This window comes from Microcaecilia unicolor, chromosome 7 (genome assembly GCF_901765095.1).
Source record: "Microcaecilia unicolor chromosome 7, aMicUni1.1, whole genome shotgun sequence".
Taxonomy (NCBI): Eukaryota; Metazoa; Chordata; class Amphibia; order Gymnophiona; family Siphonopidae; genus Microcaecilia; species Microcaecilia unicolor.
The window spans coordinates 95,570,533-95,591,460 of NC_044037.1; the positions used below are offsets into that span (position 1 = coordinate 95,570,533).

Below are 20,928 nucleotides of genomic sequence, written 5' to 3' on the forward strand. Positions count from 1 at the left end.
GGACCCCCAGCAAGTACTGTGACTCCCCTGTTCCAAATCCGATTGCAAGAATGGACACCTATGTATACCCAAACGGAAGAGAAATGGGCTCAAGAGGAAGGTGCAGTAAGGAGACCTGATGGCTGGTTACATCTCCCTGATACTAGAGTTCTGGTGCCACGCCACCTAGCTTGGCCTGTAGTGTCTCAAGCTCATGACCTATCACACTTAGGGAAAACAGCACTAGCCCGCCTACTCAATCGAGTAGTGGTGCTGGAAGGATTGGATAGTCTGGTTGCCACTGCCTCTGCCCGATGTACTCTTTGTGCCCAGAATAATGCCCGCCAGGGACCCCGTATTCCACCAGGAGTTCAGTCTAGAGGACTAACACCCTTTGAGTCCCTAGTTATAGACTTCACAGAAATGCCCAGGAGCGGTAGGCTCCGATACCTCTTAGTTATGGTCTGTACCTTTTCTGGGTGGGTGGAAGCATATCCTACAGTTACTGAGAAAGCCACAGAAGTAGCTCGAGCCCTCCTTAGGGATGTCATCCCCAGGTATGGACTGCCCCTTGCCATAGGTTCAGATAATGGTCCCGCCTTTGTTGAAGCTACACTTCAGGCCCTGTCCCGCGCATTGCGCATTACCTGGAAATTGCATTGTGCCTATCGTCCCCAGAGTTCAGGGCAGGTTGAGCGGGCAAACAGAACCTTGAAAAATAGCCTAGCAAAGATTTGTCAGGAAACCCAATTGAAATGGCCACAGGCATTGCCACTAGCCCTCTTTCGCCTTCGATGCACCCCAACTAAAGGAACAGCCCTCTCTCCCTTTGAAATTGTGTATGGGAAGCCCCCAGCCATTTTACAGGGAATTAAGGGAGACATAGGGATTTTAGGGTCTGCCCAGGTACAGGAGCAGGTAGCCCTCTTGGGCAAGATAATTTCTGAGCTTCAGTCTTATGTGAGAGAAATAAACCCTGTCCCCTTCCAGGCTCAGGTACATTCCTTCCTGCCAGGGGATAGAGTTTGGGTGAAAGATTGGAGGCTTCAGCCTCTGGGGCCCCGATGGAAAGGACCTTTTACTGTTTTGCTTTCTACCCCTGCAGCTGTGAAGGTCGCAGGGATTACTCCATGGGTCCATTGGTCTCGAATTAAGTCTGCTGACCAGACTGAGCCCAGCACGGATCAGATGGAGCCTAGACAGTGGAGAGCAGAAAGTGATCCAGCGGAGCCATTGAAGTTGCGCTTGACCCGAACCAAAGAATCTACTAGCTGAAAAGAAGGGTCAACTGCATGCTGCAGGAGCTGCTGAACTTCGGCTTCATACTGAGACTCTTTCTGTCCAGATTCTGGCTTTCTTGGAATTTGAGAGCTTGATCCTTATCAGTTGAGGGTCTATCCCAACTGGTATAAGAACTCAAAGACTGAGAACACTATATGAGAGTAATCTGTGATTAGCACAGACTGTTGAAATATTATTGCTTAATTAGTTTGCTGTATTTGTTTTAGATTAAGAAGAAAGAAAATGTTAGTAGTTTGGATGCTTTTGTTGTTTTCTACTCCTTGCCTCCTTGTTCCTAATACCCCAACTCGCTCTAACCTTTGGTTACACTCAGTCCAGGAACTAATTAGCCAGGCAAAGATTACTTCCCCTTGTATTGTGTGTTCCCGATTTTCTCCTTATACCACAGATGTCCCAGCTGTTCCTGTTCCTGTGCAACTCCCAGCTCTTATACCTCCCTACTTTTCGAGTTCAGGTCCTTGGAGCCAGGATTATACTTGGTGGTCCTTTTATAATGCTACTTCCCCCTCTGACTCTTCTCTAAGGCCAGTTTTTACGTCTCCCTATCCAGCCTCTGGAGTGTTTTGTTTAACAAGAAGCATCTCAACTGTTCTTCCCATTCCCTGTAACTATACTAATGTTCTCCCAGAAAAAGGAGAATCTGTGTGGGTAGTTTCTCCAGGTACTCCTATGTGCCCTGCTACCATACCTGCAGATTATGACCCAGGTGATTATCTGGCTCCTAAGCGTACCACTGAGAAGACTATAGTGTCCAAGCTTATTTTCTACTTTCATAAGTCCCCGGGGTATGAAGAGTTACTAACAAATGAGCAGCCTGTCACAATTGGGGATTGGCGCCTATGGTGTGCAAAGTCTCCATTTCGTCTTCGTTCCCCCTGGGATAGGGGCTCGCATTATGGGCACCCTAAGTACCCTGTCCAGCCTGAGCCAACATTTATTGGGAACTTTCCTCACCCTCTCCTTGGTCATTACTGGCTCTGTGATAATGTCCTCCACATGATTCTTCCTCCTACATATGATTTTTGTGTATTGGTAACCTTGAATTATTTTCCTAAAGTTATTCCTCTCAAGCCACTATCCCCGCACCGCTCTAAGCGAGAGGCTTTGTCCTTACCCTCCTCCGTTGCCACAGAGGATGAGGCGATTGAATTAGCCCTCCAGTATATCAATTCTACTTATCCTCTGACTAAAAAGAGACTTGTAGCCCTTTCTGCCACAGCCTGGATTCCAATTGGGGGCCCGGTAGCGGGTATTACTGAACTAGGTATGGCTACTCGGAGACTTCAGTCCCTACTTCATGTTCTAGTTCATGAGCTGAACGTGGTAGTCAATGCACTGCAGGATCAAATTAATGAATTAAGTATAGTTTCTCGGTATAATCGTATGGGCCTTGACTATCTCTTTGCAGCTCAGGGTGGCCTCTGCACAGTGTTAAATTCTTCAGAGTGCTGTACTATTGTCATAAATAGGACGCATGTGGTTAGGCATGCCATGGATAAAGTCCTACAGTTGGCCAGCCTTAATGTGGAGGATTACCGAGGAGGATTAGACCTTACCTCCTGGTGGTGGTCATTGACCTCCTGGATACGTCCCTTGTTCATTTCCCTAATAGTCTTAGTTTTAGCAGGGTTGTTGTTTTGTTTCCTGGCCTCATGTGCTTCGGCAGTATGCCGTCGGACCTTAACAAGTAGGGTAATGGTGGTTCATAAGTCTATTCCTAGTTAGGATCACTATAATCTCCAGAGTTTGAGTTGTGAGACTTATCTCTGCATAAGCTGATTTTAGTCTCAAAGGGGGGAATGAGGCAGCCATAGGCAAAGAAAGTGTTAACTCTGAGAAATTATATACATAAGAAATGATATTAAAAGCTTGAAGTTTAAATTCTCAGTTCTGCTAGCAAGTGAAGGTATGCCAGATGGTTCAGATTATATTGAACTCTAGCGTTTGCCGGGCTGGGTTAGAAAGGTCAGAGACAGGAATTTCTTTCACCCTGGTGAATGATGAAAGCTAGTTTAACATCTGTACATTATTAGGCATACTGAATAGTTTTGTAAGCAGGCAGTTTGTTTAGGATTAAATAGAACAATGCTTAGAAGGAAATAGTTAGATTCTAAATAATCCTAGATATAAATAGATTAGAATTTAGAAGTTCTTGCTTATAAGGAATACTGATTCTGTGTATTTTAGAATATGTTTTATTCTCTATAATTTCTATGTAGGATGTTTGTTCAACTCTGTGTTACTTTTAAAATGATCCTTTGTCTGCTGTTTAAGACTGCAGTTGAGGAGATCAACATGTGGTTTGACTTAGCCATAGTTCTGGCTGGTTCAATGTATAAGCTGATAGGTGAAGAGGTCAGGACTAGTCAGCTCTCTTCTCCTTGATTAATTATAGGTGAAATGTAGAAATGGTCTTGAAAGTGATAACCTGATATGTATGCTATTAAGTAAGATTGGCCCTTGACCCCTTTAATGAATGCCAGAGTTTAGTTAGCAGTTAGTACTAGGAATATGAGAAATCAATCATAATAACATGTAAGAGACTGGAGCCCAAATGTCTGGTGTAAGGGGCCCCAGGTCACAGGTCAGTTTAGGATGTCTGGAACCTATGTAACTGATATTTCAAAAGTAATGATTGGTTGAGGCAAAGTGACCAATCTATTCCTTAACCAATTGGAGAGTAAGGGGGCTGGGCTAGGCTAGGTTGGATAGAACAGTATTTAAGTAGGAGCAGAAGCAGTTTACGTCAGAAGGAGCTCAGAAGAAAGGAAGAAAGCTGGAAGACAACAGGAGAGACAGCAGAAGAGAAGCAGCTGAGACAGAAGCCACATGACACAAAAAGAGAGCTGAGATAGAAGAGAAGAGAGCTAGAACTGATGTCCTGCTTTGTTTGCTGGCAAATAAAGAAGATTACTTTCTCATACTGGTGTGTGCTGTCTGACTCCTGAAGCATCACAAATTCCTATCTCAATTCCTGCAACACTTTGACCCATGCTAATAGGAAGATCCCTCTTGTGCAGCCTGATGCAGTAACCCGAGTGCAGAATCAGCCCGCTATACTCCCAGGTCGGAGTTGTCACTAAATAGGCACTTGCGAAATGAACAAGGTTTAATTGCACCAAGGCTCAAGTAACAGACCCGAAACTCAGTTGCTGGCTTGTTTTTGTGGGGAGGTTTTAGGGAACCTTCCCACCCCTGTTTAGTCCTGGGAAAGGAGAGAGGATTTTTTTCAGAGTAACTATAGTGACAACCAACCAGGTATCAAGCTATTGTAACCAGCACACGCAAAAGGAATAAAGAACTGTTTGTAACTTATAACATCATCTCGGCAGAGCCATTGTGTCAGTCTTCAAGATATCAAGGAGCCTTTAAGTTTACCACGTGATTTAATCTTGTGAACAGCTAACATCTGCTTATCACTAACAGCAAATGCAAAGAACTGTGTAAACCATGCCCTCACCTTGAATAACAAGAAGAATAAGGAGTATCTGTTTGTGTTTTGGTGTATGACTGGAGAAGAGGAGAAAAGCTTTTGAATATAATTGGCCAGATGTCTGAAATGATTAAAACCCTACCCTCTTCAACTAAAGGACAGTAAGGGCTCTAGTTTCAGCAAAAGAACCGGTATGGATTCCATTATTATATGTAGTGTAAAATCTGATGTAGAGCTTGCTCAGCCACCCAGAGAAATCCTGGTTCTGCTCTGGTCCCACAACCAATAAATAAGAGTGTGCATCCCTCTTGTCCAATTACCTCAGACATAGTCTAGGCAGCCACCTAGACCAACTCAAAATGGGGGGTTAGAAACATACTTTGGGACTCATTTTTGAAACAAAGAAGCAGCGCAAATTGGCAGATGGACTTTTTTGACCAAACATCCAAATCACTATTTAAAAAAAAAACGTTTTAAAGATGTTTTTCTATGCAGTTTGTTTGCAGTGCATCCAAATTACAAGGGGAAATGTCAGGAATGTGTTGGGCAAGATTTGAGCTTTTCCAGAACTTGGATGCTTCTCTGCCATAATGGAACAAAGAAAAACATCCAGGGCTAAAACTTAGACCTTTTGGCCTAGACCTGTTTTAATCCTGACTAAGTCACAAAAAGGTGCCCTGATGACCACTGGAGAGATTAAGGCATGACTCCTTCCCTTTCTTCCTCAGTGGTCACTGACCCCTCTCCATGCCCCAAAGATGTGAAAGAAACAGTATATACCAGCCTCTATGTCAGTTTCAGATGTTATGGCCAGTCCTATTAGAGCAGCAAGCAGGTCCCTGGAATACCCTAGTGGTAGTTACAGTGCACTGTAGAGAAGGGGATCCAGGCCCAAATCTCACTCTGTTACACTGTACCCACATATAGATTACATCTGAATCTGTAAGGGATATTGTAATGGTGTATAGTTGGGTACAGTAGGTTTTTTGTGGGTTTTGGAGGGCTCCCCATACAATATAAGGGGTAACAGTGAGATGTGTACCTGGGATTTTTTATGTGAAGTCCACTGCAGCTCCCTCTAGGATGCTCCACTACTTTGCTGGGATGTCTGTGTGGCCAGTCTAGTGTCAGGCATATTTTCAAAGCACTTTGGGAGGCTAAGTTCCATAGGTTTCTATGGAACTTTGGGAGGCTAAGTGCTTTGAAAATATGCCTGACTTTAAAGGCTACATGTTCAAAAATGGCTATGTTTGCTACTTGATTTTTGAAGGTTTTCAGTAAACTGTCCAAAATCAGATTTAGACCTCATATAGAAAATACTCCATCACATCTCTTTATAAAACACTGTCACAAAATCCCAGCTATGGAAAATTAAGAAAACTGAGATTTCATACTCTCAATATATTTTCTAAGACCTCCATCAACCTCCATCAACACAGAAAAAACACACTGTTTCATCATCTCATCCCAATACAATACATACAAACCCACTAACGTTAACACCTCAGAATACATCCTCCCTATCTCAGACAGCATGAAAATTCTCGGAGTAACAATCGACCGGAACCTCTCACTAGAGACCCAAACGAACTCCACCATAAAGAAAATGTTTTTTTCAATGTGGAAACTCAAACGCGTGAAACCATTCTTCCCGAGGAAATTTTTTGGAACCTGATACAATCAATGGTACTAAGCCATGCAGACTACTGTAATGGAATCTATGCGAGATACAAGGATCAAATCATAAAAAAACTTCAGATCGCGCAAAACACAGCAGCCAGGCTTATATTTGGAAAAGCACGTTTTGACAGCGCCAAACCACTACGAGAAAAACTGCGTTGGCTACCAATCAAAGAACATATCACTTTCAAAATCTGCATGACTGTTCACAAAATCATTTACGGCGAGGCACCTGGATACATGACAGACCTTATTGACCTGCCAACCAGAAACACCACAAAATCTGCACAATCATACCTAAATCTCCACCACCCAAGCAACAAAGGACTCAAATACAAATCCACCTATGCATCCAGCTTTTCCTACTTAAGCGCACAATTATGGAATGCACTGCCAAAAGAAGTAAAAACTACGCTAGACCACCTAAATTTCCAGAAAGCACTAACCTGTTCAGAAGAGCATACCCCACTAACCCAACATAAAAATACATGGACACCTGCGACACAATGTAACCAAAGACCGAAATGGGCATTACCTGACTCTTCCTCCCCTTCTCCCTCTCTAAGTTCCCCCCAATTGTACCTACCAAACATATACCTTATCTACCACAATATCACCTTGTATTCATTCATACCTTGTATTTGTTCAGACCGGAATCGGCTAACGCCTTTAACGGTAATATGTAAGCCACATTGAGCCTGCAAAAAGGTGGGAAAATGTGGGATACAAATGTAACAAATAAATAAATAAGATATTCACAATGCCTAAGATCCCAGTAGCCTGAGTAACCGGTACCCAGGTTCAAGGACTTTAAGCCTAGCTTTGATAGTGGCTAACTTATTATCAAGGTCCTCTAATCTTTCCACAGTCTGTCTGGTAAAGTTGCAATAGCTGTGTCACTATCTTCTGCAACATCTCCTCAGTCCTGCAAACAAATTTCCAAATATCTACTATGGAAATATCTTGCCCATAAATATCAGATCAATTCATATTTGCCGAAATTAAAAAAACAATTACTACAAACCTTTAGCTACTTTGTCTGTAGATGCAGTTCTTCGGTAAAGGTATACCTTAAGGCTAGTCCAGTGACAGAAAAAGAACATGTCCTTATACCAGTTTTAGATGGTCTAGAGAGCATCCCTTTTTGGTGAGGATCATAAATCACATACAAATGCAATAATTAATCTGCAGAGAGGCAGAGACATTACCACACAGTGATGTTAACACCTTGGTGGATATTCATATCCATCCAGTTGTTATAGAAAATGAGTCTGTACGACATAGTCGGTAAAAGTTACAACATCCTTCACAGTCCAATTTTCCCAAATTAGATTCTCCTTTTTAGGAAGATGCTAAACTAATTTCTTCTTTCCTTTTCTGCTCATAAAGAACAAGTTCATACATTCTGCTTTAAATTCACTTTGGGGTTAACTTTATAACAGGGCACTTATGAAAATGTCCAAGCATCATAAAGATAAATGTCTATGTGCCTTTATAAAACAAGCACCAAGAATTATCCACAGCAGCACACACATGCTCATGCACAAATTTGTGTTTTCTTTGAGACAGGTAAAAATATGTACATGCAATATAAAGTATGCATTTACTACTACTACCACTACTTATCATTTCTATAGCGTTACCGGACGTACGCAGCGCTTCACACTTGAACATGGAGAGACAGTCCCTGCTCGATATAGTTTACAATCTAATTATGACAATCAGACAGGACAAGTAAGGGATAAGGGGCATAATTGTAAATATACATTGTAATGCTGCTCCTGCTCAACCAAACTGCAGTGCCAGGAATGCCAACCCATATACTAAGTAAAACTAAGCTCTATATTTCTGTACACCTAATTTTTATAGGCATATGCACCCATTCAATTTATGAGTCATCTACTGTGTTTATAGCATGCTTTACACAGAGAAAATGCTTTTAGAAATCACCCTCTTAAGATTGCTGATAGCATTATATTAAATAATTCATCTGAATGCATATTTTGTTTTAAATAATTTGGACCATAGAAGAGTGATGAAGCAGTTTAGACTCAACAGCACAAAACTTCTATTTTCAGCTAATAAAATTCCATAGAGCATTAAGTAATCCTGTTCTAAAGCTGTATATTGGTCTGTATGCATTCTTGATTAAAATATAAATAAAGAAAGGTATGTATACTCACTTCTTCTAATTAATTTTGTGGCAAAGAAACTCTTCCTGATAGCAAAGACTTGGATTAGGCAGATGTATTTAAGAGATTTCTTGAACCTATGAGATAAAACCCCAAAAGAATTTCTACGTTTCAGATGTGCAACATGAACAAAGTTATAACAAGTTAAAATTTGCCTGTTGTAACCTCCATAGAGTGATACAGAGGCATTATAATGTTTTGGTCTTATTTTGCATCCCTTTCCTAATAATTACTAGCATTCTGCTTGCTTTTTTGGCCGCCGTCTGTAAACCAGTGTCTAGGTATTATAAAAAAGGTCTCAAGTCAAAGTCAGTATTTAGATCGTGTGGTGTAAAGGATCTGTAGTTGAAAAATGATCCTCTGCGCTTCTCTTATTGTCTGTTAATGTCTCCACCTCTCCATGGGTTCTGCAGTACCTTGTATACAAAAAAAATTTAAATCATCAATATTATGATTTCCCTGTGGTCCAGTGGTTAACGAAAGGAGCAGAACTGACATTCCAACTTATGCAGCTCCTGTGCTCAACTAGCCTTGTTGTCACTTGGTTCTTAGTCTTGCCCACATCAAGCAGATTGCATGGAAATTTAATGATGTAAATGACTTGTATAGTGTTACAGTCTGACGTGTGGCATAAAAAATACTTCTTCTTGGTTTGAGGATGAGTGAAAATATCGGTTTCAATTGTGTGAGCAAAAATGCTACATGTGCCGCAGATCCTGTGGCCCTGATGTGAAATAGTCAATGAATCATTTACAGGAACCGAAGTGTTGAGGGGACCAGTTAGATTCCTTCCTCTAGAATATGTAGTTACTAAATGTTTGTGTTTGAAGCAGTCATGAATTTCTAGGATACGCCAGTGTTTTTTGATAATCTTGCTGATTTTACTACTACTACTACTACTTAACATTTCTAGAGCGCTACTAGGGTTACACAGCGCTGTACAGATTAACAAAAAAGGACAGTCCCTGCTCCAAGGAGCTTAAATGTGAGAATGTCTTAATGTGCAGACAATGTCTGGAGTTTGTCTTGCAGGTTTGTCGCCCAAAAGGTCACTACAAGATTTCATAATGACCTTAGAGTATCCTTCAGCGATATATTTGTGTGGGTATCCTCTTTTAGAATAATGGTCTTTCATAATGGTAGATTGTTGTTGATAATCTTCAAGGTCAGAGCATATCTTTTTTGGTCTGAGAAGCTGGCAATATGGTAGATTACGTTTTAAGGAAGAATCATGAAAACTGGAGAAGTATAGAAAATCATTCCTATCAATTGGTTTCCGATAAAGTGTAGTACTGAAGCCATATTCATTTTTCCGGATGATGAGATTAAAAAAAATTAATCTCCTATGAATTATATTGTGACTTGAAGGTAAGGTGTGGGTTCCATTGATTCAACCAGGTGAGAAAGCTTCTAATGAAGAGCTTTCTCCACGCTTGAGAAAAACATTGTTTTTATCAGGGGCTCCCAAACCTGGTAAAGGAGGCACCCCAGCCAATCAGGTTTCCAGTATATCCACAATGAATATTCATGAGATAGGTTTGCATGCAGTGGAGGCAGTGCATGCAAATCTCTCTCTGTTTTTCCACATAGAAATAACTTAAATTATAGAATGTATGCTGACGATATTCAGGTTTTTTTTTCCCAATAACGTCTGGTGATGGAATTGAAAAGATGTATGGACTCAATGGGTAAATGGATGAGAGATAATAAACTGCTTTGAACTTATTTAAAACTGAAGTTGCAGTGACAGAAAGGCAAATGATCTCCACACTAATTGTAGATTGTATGGTAATGGGGTGTCTATTCTTGTGAAGTCATCTATGAAAAGTTTGGGTTTCATTTTAGATTCCCAACTGCATTTTAAGGAACAAATAGGGCAAGTTGTGCAGACCTCTTTATTTTTTTTTTATATTGAGGAGGTTGTTGAGGCTGAAGCCTACATTACATGCTTATGATTTTTGGATCATTGTACAATGTCTGATTTTGATTAAGTTGGACTATTGCAGTTTTCAGTATTTGGGTATTGCAAAGTCCTGATGTAGAGCACTCCAAGCTGTCCAGAATTCTGCTGCAAGATTAATTATGGGGAGTAGTCAATCTGCATGTCACACCAGTGCTTAAAGAGGTTCACTGGTTGACTGTTCAGTATAAAGCATTGACGTTGATCTATCAGACATTGTATGGAGTCACTCCATTGCACCAGTATACAACTGTGCACTCCTTTATGTCAGTTGAAATCAGATAATGATAGATGCCTTTTGGTTCCAGCTTTGAATCTGATGCCTTATGCAGAGATGACAGAATGTGCTTTTTCGGTGGCAGGCCCATTGCTCTGGAATGGGATCCCAGGACATGTTAGATTTTTCTGAAGTACTACCTACATTTGGAAAGGGAGAGAAAAAAATTGCAAAGCACTGAAAATTTCAATAGCTGGCTCAAAGCCTGGTGTCACAATGAAGGTTTTAGGTACATAGGAGGATGGGGCAATACATGGAAAAACAAAAGACTGTAATGATGGGCTGCATGTCACTGTGGCGGAAAAAAATCCTTAGGGAGAAATTTAGACAATATGCTTGTAGGCATTTAAACTAGATGACAGGGGTGGCAAATGGAATCAGGTCACTTCAAGTGATCACCCCCAGCTAAAGTGAAAGACAAAATGTGACAGTAGAAAAGAAAGCAATGAAAACAACAATCTTAGCAAGTCACTTCTTATCAACACAGCAGAAAGTGAGACTAAACAAAAAAAAATAAACAGAAGACAAAAATGCCACTGAAATGTAGATGGAAAGCGATGACCTCAAATGCTCGTAGTCTAAGCAACAAAGTTCATGACCTGAAAGCCCTGATATTAGAGGCAGACTTAGACATTGTTGCAATCACGGAGACATGGCTCAATGATTCCCATGAGTGGGATGCAAACATATCAGGCTAGAATCTATTTAGGAAGGATAGAGAGGGTTGTAAAGGTGGAGGAGTAGCTCTGTAAGTGAGAAATGATATCACAGTGACTGAAATGACAGGGGCATGAGGAAAGGAAGAAGCAAAGCAATATAGACCACCTTAAAGAGAGATGATGGAACATCTGTCCACATGGGTGTTAACATAATCGGAGGAACTAGATAAAGATCTGGTCACAGATATCCATAAGTTAGGAAAGAAAAGAGAGGTGCTGTTGCTGCGAGATTTCAATCTGCTGGATGTGGATTGGAAAGTTCCATCTGTGGAATCGGAAAGAAGTAGAGAGATCGTGGATGCTTTTCAAAGTACTCTACTCAGACAAATGGTGATGGAACCCATGAGAGAGGGAGCGACGCTGGATCTGGTGCTCACAAATGGGGATAGTGTGTCAAATGTCCGAGTGGGTGCCCACCTGGGCAGCAGTGACCATCAAACAGTTTGGTTTGATATAACAGCTGAAGTGGAGGGCAGCCACTCAAAACTCAAAGTCCTGGATTTCAAGCATGCTGACTTAGTAAAATGGCGGAATACCTGAGGATGGAGCTGATGGGCTGGGGGAACCTACGAGAAGTGGAAGGGCAGTAGTCCACGCTGAAAGAAGCTATAAATATGGCCACAAACCTTTATGTAAGGAGAGTAAATAAAAGCTAGAGAAAAAGGAAACCAATATGGTTCTCCAAGCAAGTGGCTAAGAAAATAAAGGCTAAAAAGTTGACGTTCATGAAATACAGAAAAGAAGAGGAACCCAGAGAGGAATACCGGATGAAACTGAAAAAAGCCAAGAAAGAGATATGTCTGTCGAAAGCACAAGTGGAAGAACAAATGGCTAGAAATGTAAAGAGGGGGTGACAAAAATTTCTTCAGATATAATAGTGAAAGGAGGAAGACTAAAAATGGAATTGTGAGACTGAAAGATTTTGCGAACCGCTATGTAGATATTGATGAAAGAAAAGCAAATTTGCTAAACAAATACTTTTGTTCTGTTTTCACTGAAGAAAATCAATTGATTGGCAAAAGTACATATGAGAATGGAGCGGATATAGCACCGTTCATGGAAGCGAGTGTGTATGAACAACTTAAAAATCTAAAGGTAGACAAAGCCATGGGACTGGACGGGATCCACTCCAGGATATTGAGGGAGTTCAGAGAGGTTCTGGCGTGTCTTCTTAAAGATTTGTTTAATGAATTCTTGGAGATGGGAGAGGTTCCGTGGGATTGGAGAAGAGCGGATGTGGTCCATCTTCACAAAAGTGGTGATAGGGAAGAAGCTGGAAACTACAGGCCGGTAAGCCTCACTTCGGTTATTGGAAAAGTAATGGAAGCGATACTTAAGGAAAGGTTAGTGAATTTCCTGAAAGCCAATAAGTTGCAAGATCCGAGACAACATGGTTTTACCAAAAGTAAATCGTGCAAACGAATCTCATTGAATTCTTTGACTGGGTGACCATAAAATTGAATCAGGAACATGCTATACATGTAATCTACTTAGATTTCAGCAAAGCTTTTGACACAGTTCCCCACAGGAGGCTCGTGAATAAACCTGACAGGCTGAAGATAGGACCCAACATGGTGAACTAGATTAGGAACTGGTTGATGGACAGACGCTAGAGGGTGGTGGTAAATGGAATTTACTCGGATGAGGGAAAGGTGAGTAGTGGAGTGCCTCAGGGATCAGTGCTGGGGCCTATTCTGTTCAATATATTTGTGAGTGACATTGCCGAAGGGTTAGAAGGTAAAGTTTGCTTTTTGTGGATGACACCAAGATTTGTAACAGAGTGGACACCCCGGAGGGAGTGGAAAATGTGAAAAAAGATCTGCAGAAACTAGAAGAATGGTCTAATGTTTGGCATTTAAAACACAATGCAATGAAATGCAGTGATGCACTTAGGGTGTAAAATCCATGGGAGACGTATGTGTTAGGCGGTGAGAGTCTGATATGTACAGACGGGGAGAGGGATCTTGGGGTGATAGTATCTGAGGATCTGAAGACGACGAAACAGTGTGACAAGGCAGTGGCCGTAGCCAGAAGGTTGCTAGGCTGTATAGAGAGAGGTGTGACCAGCAGAAGAAAGGAGGTGTTGATGCCCCTATACAAGTTGTTGGTGAGGGCCCACCTGGAATATTGTGTTCAGTTTTGGAGGCTGTATCTTGCTAAGGATGTAAAAAAAATTGAAGTGGTGCAAAGAAAAGCTACAAAAATGGTGTGGGATTTGCGTTACAAAACATATGAGGAGAGACGTACTGACCTGAACATGTATACCCTGGAGGAAAGGAGAAACAGGGGTGATATGATACAGACATTCAAATATTTGAAAGGTATTAATCCGCAAACTAACCTTTTCCAGAGACATGAAGGCAGTAGAACTAGAGGACATGAAATGAGGTTGAAGGGGGGCAGACTCAAGAAAAATGTCAGGAAGTATTTTTTCATGGAGAGATTGGTGGACCCTTGGGATGCCCTCCTGCGGGAGGTGGTGGAGATGAAAACGGAATTCAAAAATGCGTGGGATAAACATAAAGGAATCCTGTTCAGAAGGAATGGATCCTCAGAAGCTTAGCAGAGATTGGGTGTCAGCACTGGTGGTTGGGAGGTGTGGCTAGTTGGGAGGCGGGGCTAGTACTGGGCAGACTTCTACGGTCTGTGCCCTGAAAATGGTAGATACAAATCAAGGTCAGGTATTCATATAAAGTATCACATATGAGTTTATCTTGTTGGGAATACTGGATGGACCGTACAGCTCTTTTTCTGCCATCACCTACTATGTTACCATGCTATCAGGGGAATTTTGGAAAGAGAAGGGCGCCCATTTTTCAACACAAATCAGGAGATGGGCGTCCTTCTCTCAGTGTTATGGTATAAGTCAATCATCAGAATTAAATGTGTAGCATGATGTTGTGTTGGATCAGATACATATATATATATATTTGTGCAGCTTTTAGCAGAACTGGCTTTCATTCCAAAAGCCCTCTTCCCTCTCCCTTTGGGGAATATTTACAAGACAAAGGTACTGCTGCAGTGGCAGGGACCTCACCTTGCCTTTTCTCATTCCTTAAACAAAAGACTTAAGACTGCTTTAAAGTTTTAAATTGACTCTATTCCTCTGATCAACACAACAAAGATTGGACCTAACCAGAGGATGCAAGGAGACAGACAGGTGGGAAAGGTGTGAAGAGCCCATTGAAGACAAAGACTTCAGAGGGGAAACCATAAACAGGATACCTGCCCCTCCCATCAGCTTTCAGACATGTGCAGAAAGGAAGGACTTATAATGTGGTCATGTGAACAGACTACATTAACCATAATGCCTTGCAAAATATCAAAGACATGCACACACCATGCTTCTCTGCTAACATTATAAAAAGCCTGGAAACAGCCCAGCTCGCTCTCTTGGAACCTGCCTCCTCTTGGGACCTGCTGCTCTCTTTGGGGTCTGCTGACGCCTTGCCCCTCAACATGTGCTCATCAATCAGCTGGACCACAGCATGCTTGTAACAAGGACTTGTAAGTTAACCTACCTGCTACTTTGTTCTATTTTATGCACAGATTACCTGTAAAGATCTCTTAAAACCTACCTCTCGTGTGCAATTGTATATTAAATCAACCTTTTTTGAAGCTAAAAATACGGTCTCTTTGTGTTCTGAGTAATTTATTGCAATTATCACCTTTGGTGATTGGTGGAGAAATTAATATCCTAAAACTTATACATACAGCACCTGCTCTTAAATTATAAAGAGAGGCGAGTTGCTCTAGAGCTATTTTCCCCAAAATAAATCATTTCTTGTAACATCAGGGTCGCCCAAATCGGCATAATCGAAAGCCAATTTTGGATGCCCTCAACTGCATTCCGTCACGGGGACGATCAAAGTTCCCGGGAGCATGTCGGCATACCGAAGGCGGAACAGGGGCGTGCTTAAGAGATGGGTGTCTTCGGACGATAATGGAAAAAAGAAGGGCGTCCCTGATGAGCACTTGGCCGACTTTATTTGGTCCATTTTTGTTCACGACAAAGCCTCAAAAAGGTGCCCGAACTGACCAGCTGACCCCTTACTCCCCCAGTGGTCACCAACCCCCTCCCACTCCCCAAAAAATTAAAAAACATTTTTTGCCAGCCTCTATGCCAGCCTCAAATGTCATACCCAGCTCCATCACAGCAGTATGCAGGTCCCTGGAGCAGTTTTTAGTGGGTGCAGTGCACTTCAGGCAGGCGGACCCTGGCCCAACCCCCCCCCCCCTACCTGTTACACTTGTGGTGGTAAATGTGAGCCCTCCAAAACCCACCAGAAACCCACTGTACCCACATATAGGTGCCCCCTTCATCCCTAAGGGTGGTGTACAGTTGTGGGTAGTGGGTTTTTTTTTTTGGGGGGGGGGTTGGGGGCTCAGCACCCAAGGTAAGAGAGCTATGCACCTGGGAGCAATTTTTGAAGTCCACTGCAGTGCCCCCTAGGGTGCCTGGTTGTTGTCCTGGCATGTGAGGGGGACCAGTGCACTATGAATGCTGGCTCCTTCCATGACCAAATGCCTTGGATTTGGTCGTTTTTGAGATGGGTGTCCTCGGTTTCCATTATTGGCAGCCATCTCTTAGGTCGACCTATGTGTTGAGATTTGGGCGTCCCCGACCGTATTATCGAAACGAAAGATGTACGCCCATCTTGTTTCGATAATATGGGATGCCCCGCCCCTTCGCGGGGACGTCCTCAGAGATGGGCAACCTTAGAGATGATCGTCCCCATTCGATTATCCTCATCCACGTATGTTACTATGTTCTACAATACAGCAATTTATGAAAATCTTGTAAAGACCAATCGCCTTTTGCAGGCCTTTTCTAATGTGTACAAACGTATTTTGCAATAGATGGAGAGCTTTCTCGTAGCCCAGACTTTTTTTTTGTTTTGTTTGTTGTAAATTGTGTGTTGATTTGATTACTTTTTAAACTAGATTTTATGTATGTTTTATTTGTAAGTCACAGGTTATAGACAGGGTATACATTTTTGAAAATAAAAATAATAAATAATACTTTTACACAATTGCATGTAGAATAAGTTTAGTTTAGGCGGAGCTGGGAAAAAGTTACAATGTACATATATAATTTATGAAATGCACATGTACACACATGGAGAGTACACATTTATCGATATAATCTGAGTAAGAAAATTTTTATAAAATCAGAGATCATTGTAGGAGCCTGTTTTTAAGAGGTGCACAGACACTTATATTACGTTTGTAAAATACACCTACAACAGCTGGCTTTTTTGACATCTCATTTAGGCACTATATTGTGAAATTAACTCCCACACTGTTTACTCATTGTTGGGATATTGCAATCGTACACAGTGTGCAGCATTTTATTAATTTAGGGAAGAAAAACAACAGTTTTGTGCTTTTCTGGTTGCTTTATATAAGCTTCCTTTCAGTTCCTTATTTCTCAGACTATAAATCAAGGGGTTGAGCAGTGGAATTGCAGTTATATACACTATAGTAAGCAGTTTGTTAAGGTCCATAGAGTAATCAGACTTGGGTTTCATGTAAACACCAAAAGAGGTCCCATAAAATAAGAGAACAACTGTTAGGTGAGAGGAACATGTAGAAAAGGCCTTTTGTCTACCTTTAACAGAATGGATTTTTAAGATCGCAGAAATAATGTATACGTATGATATAACTGTTAATATGAAAGGGGTAAAACCATAAATTGGGCCTTCAACATAATTTATATTTTCAATGACAGAGGTCTCAGAACATGACAGAGCCATCAATACCGTAATGTCACAGAAGAAATGGTTAATTTCGTTGGAGCTACAGAAAGATGATTTTGATATTAAAGTAACATGAGGAACTGGATTTTGAAATGCAATCAACCAGGAAACACTGGCTAGTGTTATACAGACTTTCCTGTTCATGATGATGGTGTAACGCAAAGGATTGCAGATGGCAACATAGCGATCATAGGCCATGGCGGTGAGAAGGTAGAACTCAGCATTTGTACAGGCCAGGAACAGGTACATCTGGATCATACACTGCATGAAAGAGATGGTCTTATTCTGTGCTATGAGCACTGCTAACAATTTAGGCACTGTGACAGTCACGTAACAGATTTCTAGAAAGGACAAGTTGATGAGGAAGAAGAACATGGGGCTATGCAGATGGGAATCTGAGCAAACTGTGAATATAATAAGAAGGTTCCCTGTCAAGGACATAAGATAAATAATCAAAAACACAAGGAAAAGGAGGAGCTGCATCTCAGGAAACTCAAAGAATCCCAAAATGATGAATTCGGTAACCGAGGTGTAATTCATCTTTTTCATTTCTCCCATTCTGATTAGCTGTGAATTAAAAATGGACAAAATCGAAAATTAAAACAGATGTATCTAAAAGATTGACATTGGTACATGATGTCTATGTAGGTTGTCCAAACTTTTGCTGCCACCTTCAAGGATTATCCTTTATTTAGCTACTGGCATCTTTCTGTATAGAAAACAAAAACACCTTACATATATACCTTTATCTGAATTATGAAGAGGCATTTCTAAAGGTGAGTTTGCGTTTATTTGCATAATTTTGAATTTTCAACAATATGGACATTTTTTAATTCATAAAAAATATCAGCACAGGTTAGTAGCCCAAATTTGTGTAGTCACATAAGTCTGGAAATGTGTCTAAGTCCTGTTCCCCAACATGTACCATGTATTTGAACATGAAGCCTTGTGTAAAATATATGTGTCTCTTCTCCAAAAGAATATGTACAAAAAAAGAAAAAATGGCATTGAAAATTACCTAATCAATATTCAGCTGGTGATGGCCATAGGTTTTTAAAGCCTCACTGTTGCTGGCTAAATTAGATCTGGAATTTCAATATCAGACCATATCCAGGCACCAGCATTGAATATCTGATTATGACTGGACATGTGCTAGCCATCTGCACTTATGTGGGTCGTGGATGAATATTGGCTGGGATCTGGATAAGATAGACTCAGTGCAACTCCCCCTCCCTTGCATTTCCGCCCATCCTAATTCCAGTTTCCACCCATACCAATCCCGCCATTTTATCAACCTAGGTAAAGTGCACCCCCCCCCCCTTTTCATTCCCATTCCTGGTTCCTATCCCAATCATCCATTCCCTTCTCCCATCTGACCCCCCTCCTCTGATTCAGTGCTGGATCATGCGTTTTGATCCCATCCTGAGTTCTGATTATTCCCACAATTCTAAGGCCCTGCCTTCTGTATCCAAGCCCAGGTCTTCTTCCCTCCCACCCTACACCACTAAGACATACTAGGTGATCCCTGGGGTCTAGTGAGAAAGGTTGGAGTGAACCCCTTTCTATTACTGCCCTGTCAACTCCGGATTTCAAAATATTGGCACAATTTTACTCTTATAGAAAAGCTGGACACCCAGCAGTAGTACTGCATGACTAACATTAGGAGTCATTGCCTCTATCTTGAAACCTGGAGCCAATGAGTCAGGATCATTCCATCCCTATCCTCCTAGGCATCAGGAATCACCTCCAGATAAATTTTAGAGGAGCCTAGGGGTCTGGGGGTTGATGGAAGGGAGATCTGGGCTTAAATGGAGAGAGTGACTGAGATTGGGGATTGGGAGGATCAGATCCATTGATAGGATCAGAATGGGAGGATTGCATGGGTAGGAGTGCGGGGAGGAAATAAATGGTAGGGGTTGGAACTAGGGAGGTTGGAAGGCTGCAACTGGACTGGAAGGAACAGATGGGGGATAGATAACAGGAATCGAACTGGGGAGAGGGATCAGAATCTGGGAAGGGGTTGAGGGTTTGGAGCTGAGGTGGTTTGGTATTGGCATCAACCAGTAAGTTATGCAGGTGCTGGCAGGCACTCAGTGAAAGAACCTACATAGCTAGCAACCAAAGACAGGATAGTCTTTATGTGGTCTTATCCCGCCGCTTAGATAGGTGGGCACTGAAACTTAATATGGCCCATGCCCACATAAGTGTTGGTTTCTCCATGACTCCACCCTGAGACCAACCTTTTACTGGCCACTTGGATTGACTGGTTAGAGCCAATACTCAGTGGCAGTGTCCAGTTAAATGCTGATGAATGTCGGCTGTTGGCCTGCTGAATATCGATCTCTACATATTTAAGTAGCTGAAATCACAAGCTCTAATAGGTATAGATGGCTTTTATTCCATCACGACATACACATGCAGTTTGTGTGGTGTCAGGGGGAAGCTGCCTACAGGTGAGAGCCAAATGGTGTAGAATGCAGCATGCCATACAATGTCACACACCTTTGGAAGAACTATTTAGAAGCTCTCTATCCTATCTGTGTGATTAGGCTTCCCTGGTGTTTGTTCATGTGTTACCAGTGCCAATTGAGAGATTTCTGTGAAAAAGAAATGATAAGTATTTTTTTTATATGCTTGGGAGGTACTAAGAAGCCATCCCCAGTGGTCTGGACACACTCAGATTGTTTTTGTATTCCTGACTGGGATAGAACATTGGCATCATGACAGGAGCCTGGGAAGCTTGAGAAAATATCAGTTATGAGACATTTGGCAATGTAGACCACCTACATATTGAGGGTTGATCAATAGCTACATTTGTGCAATCAGTTGTCCCAAAACATAATGGAAAATGAGCCCTCCCATACAATTTGGTCATTGTTTGCTTTTTCTGAAGCACATCCTGAAAGAAAGCAATATACTCAATAGTGTGGTTGACAAAAGCATTCAGAAATTAATGAAGGTAGCTGACTGATGACCTTCGGGTGCTCTGGCATGGCCTATTCCTGCTTTGTATATGACTGACTAAAAATAGATAGACACAGTAGCAAGTCTTAGCAGACCATTCTCCACCTATGCCAGCAGCTGGAACCTCTGCTGCAGTCAGATACAAAATAAAGAGAGGCCAATTACCACAGCACAATAATCAGCCACAACAGTGAAGAAACACACAGTAACAGAAAAAGGCTATGTTTCTTGTTTCTTGTCTAGTCAATGCTATAGTGTTAAGAAGCAAGAAGGTTTGCCAGCTCCTAGGAGTGCTTGTTGTGGAATCCCTCAGGGTTCTCTATCACCTTTCCTGCTTAACATCTTGCTCTAATCACTGGGAACAGATTTAGACGGCTTAATGTACTATTCCCAGTTTCTGTTGACTGGATAACCACATAGAAATGAATTTGTGATTGCATAGAGGCGATCTAAGATAGGAGTTAATCCTGTTGGCTCAAATTGAACTGTGAAAAAACTAGAAAACAAGTTGGACCCTCACCTACCCCCCTGTTTACTAAGCAGTGCTAGTGGCTGCCATTTGGTAATGCCAAAACAGCCCAATTTTCTTTCTAGAGGCTTTTTCCTTTCTCAGACTCTCCCTTTAAAGACTCTTCCTCTCTTTCACCACTTCTCACAGGAGTT

At 41.6% G+C, this 20,928-nt stretch overlaps 1 protein-coding gene across 1 annotated transcript in view; it reads right to left on the minus strand.

Moving 5' to 3' along the window:
- Positions 1-16,896: 16,896 nt before the first annotated feature.
- The window catches only part of LOC115475046 (olfactory receptor 5V1-like), a 36,108-nt gene continuing 32,076 nt past the window's right edge, over positions 16,897-20,928 (minus strand). Inside the window, exon 3 of the mRNA XM_030210783.1 lies at positions 16,897-17,868. Coding sequence (XP_030066643.1) covers positions 16,897-17,868 — 972 coding nt within the window. The remainder of the gene's footprint in view (positions 17,869-20,928) is intronic.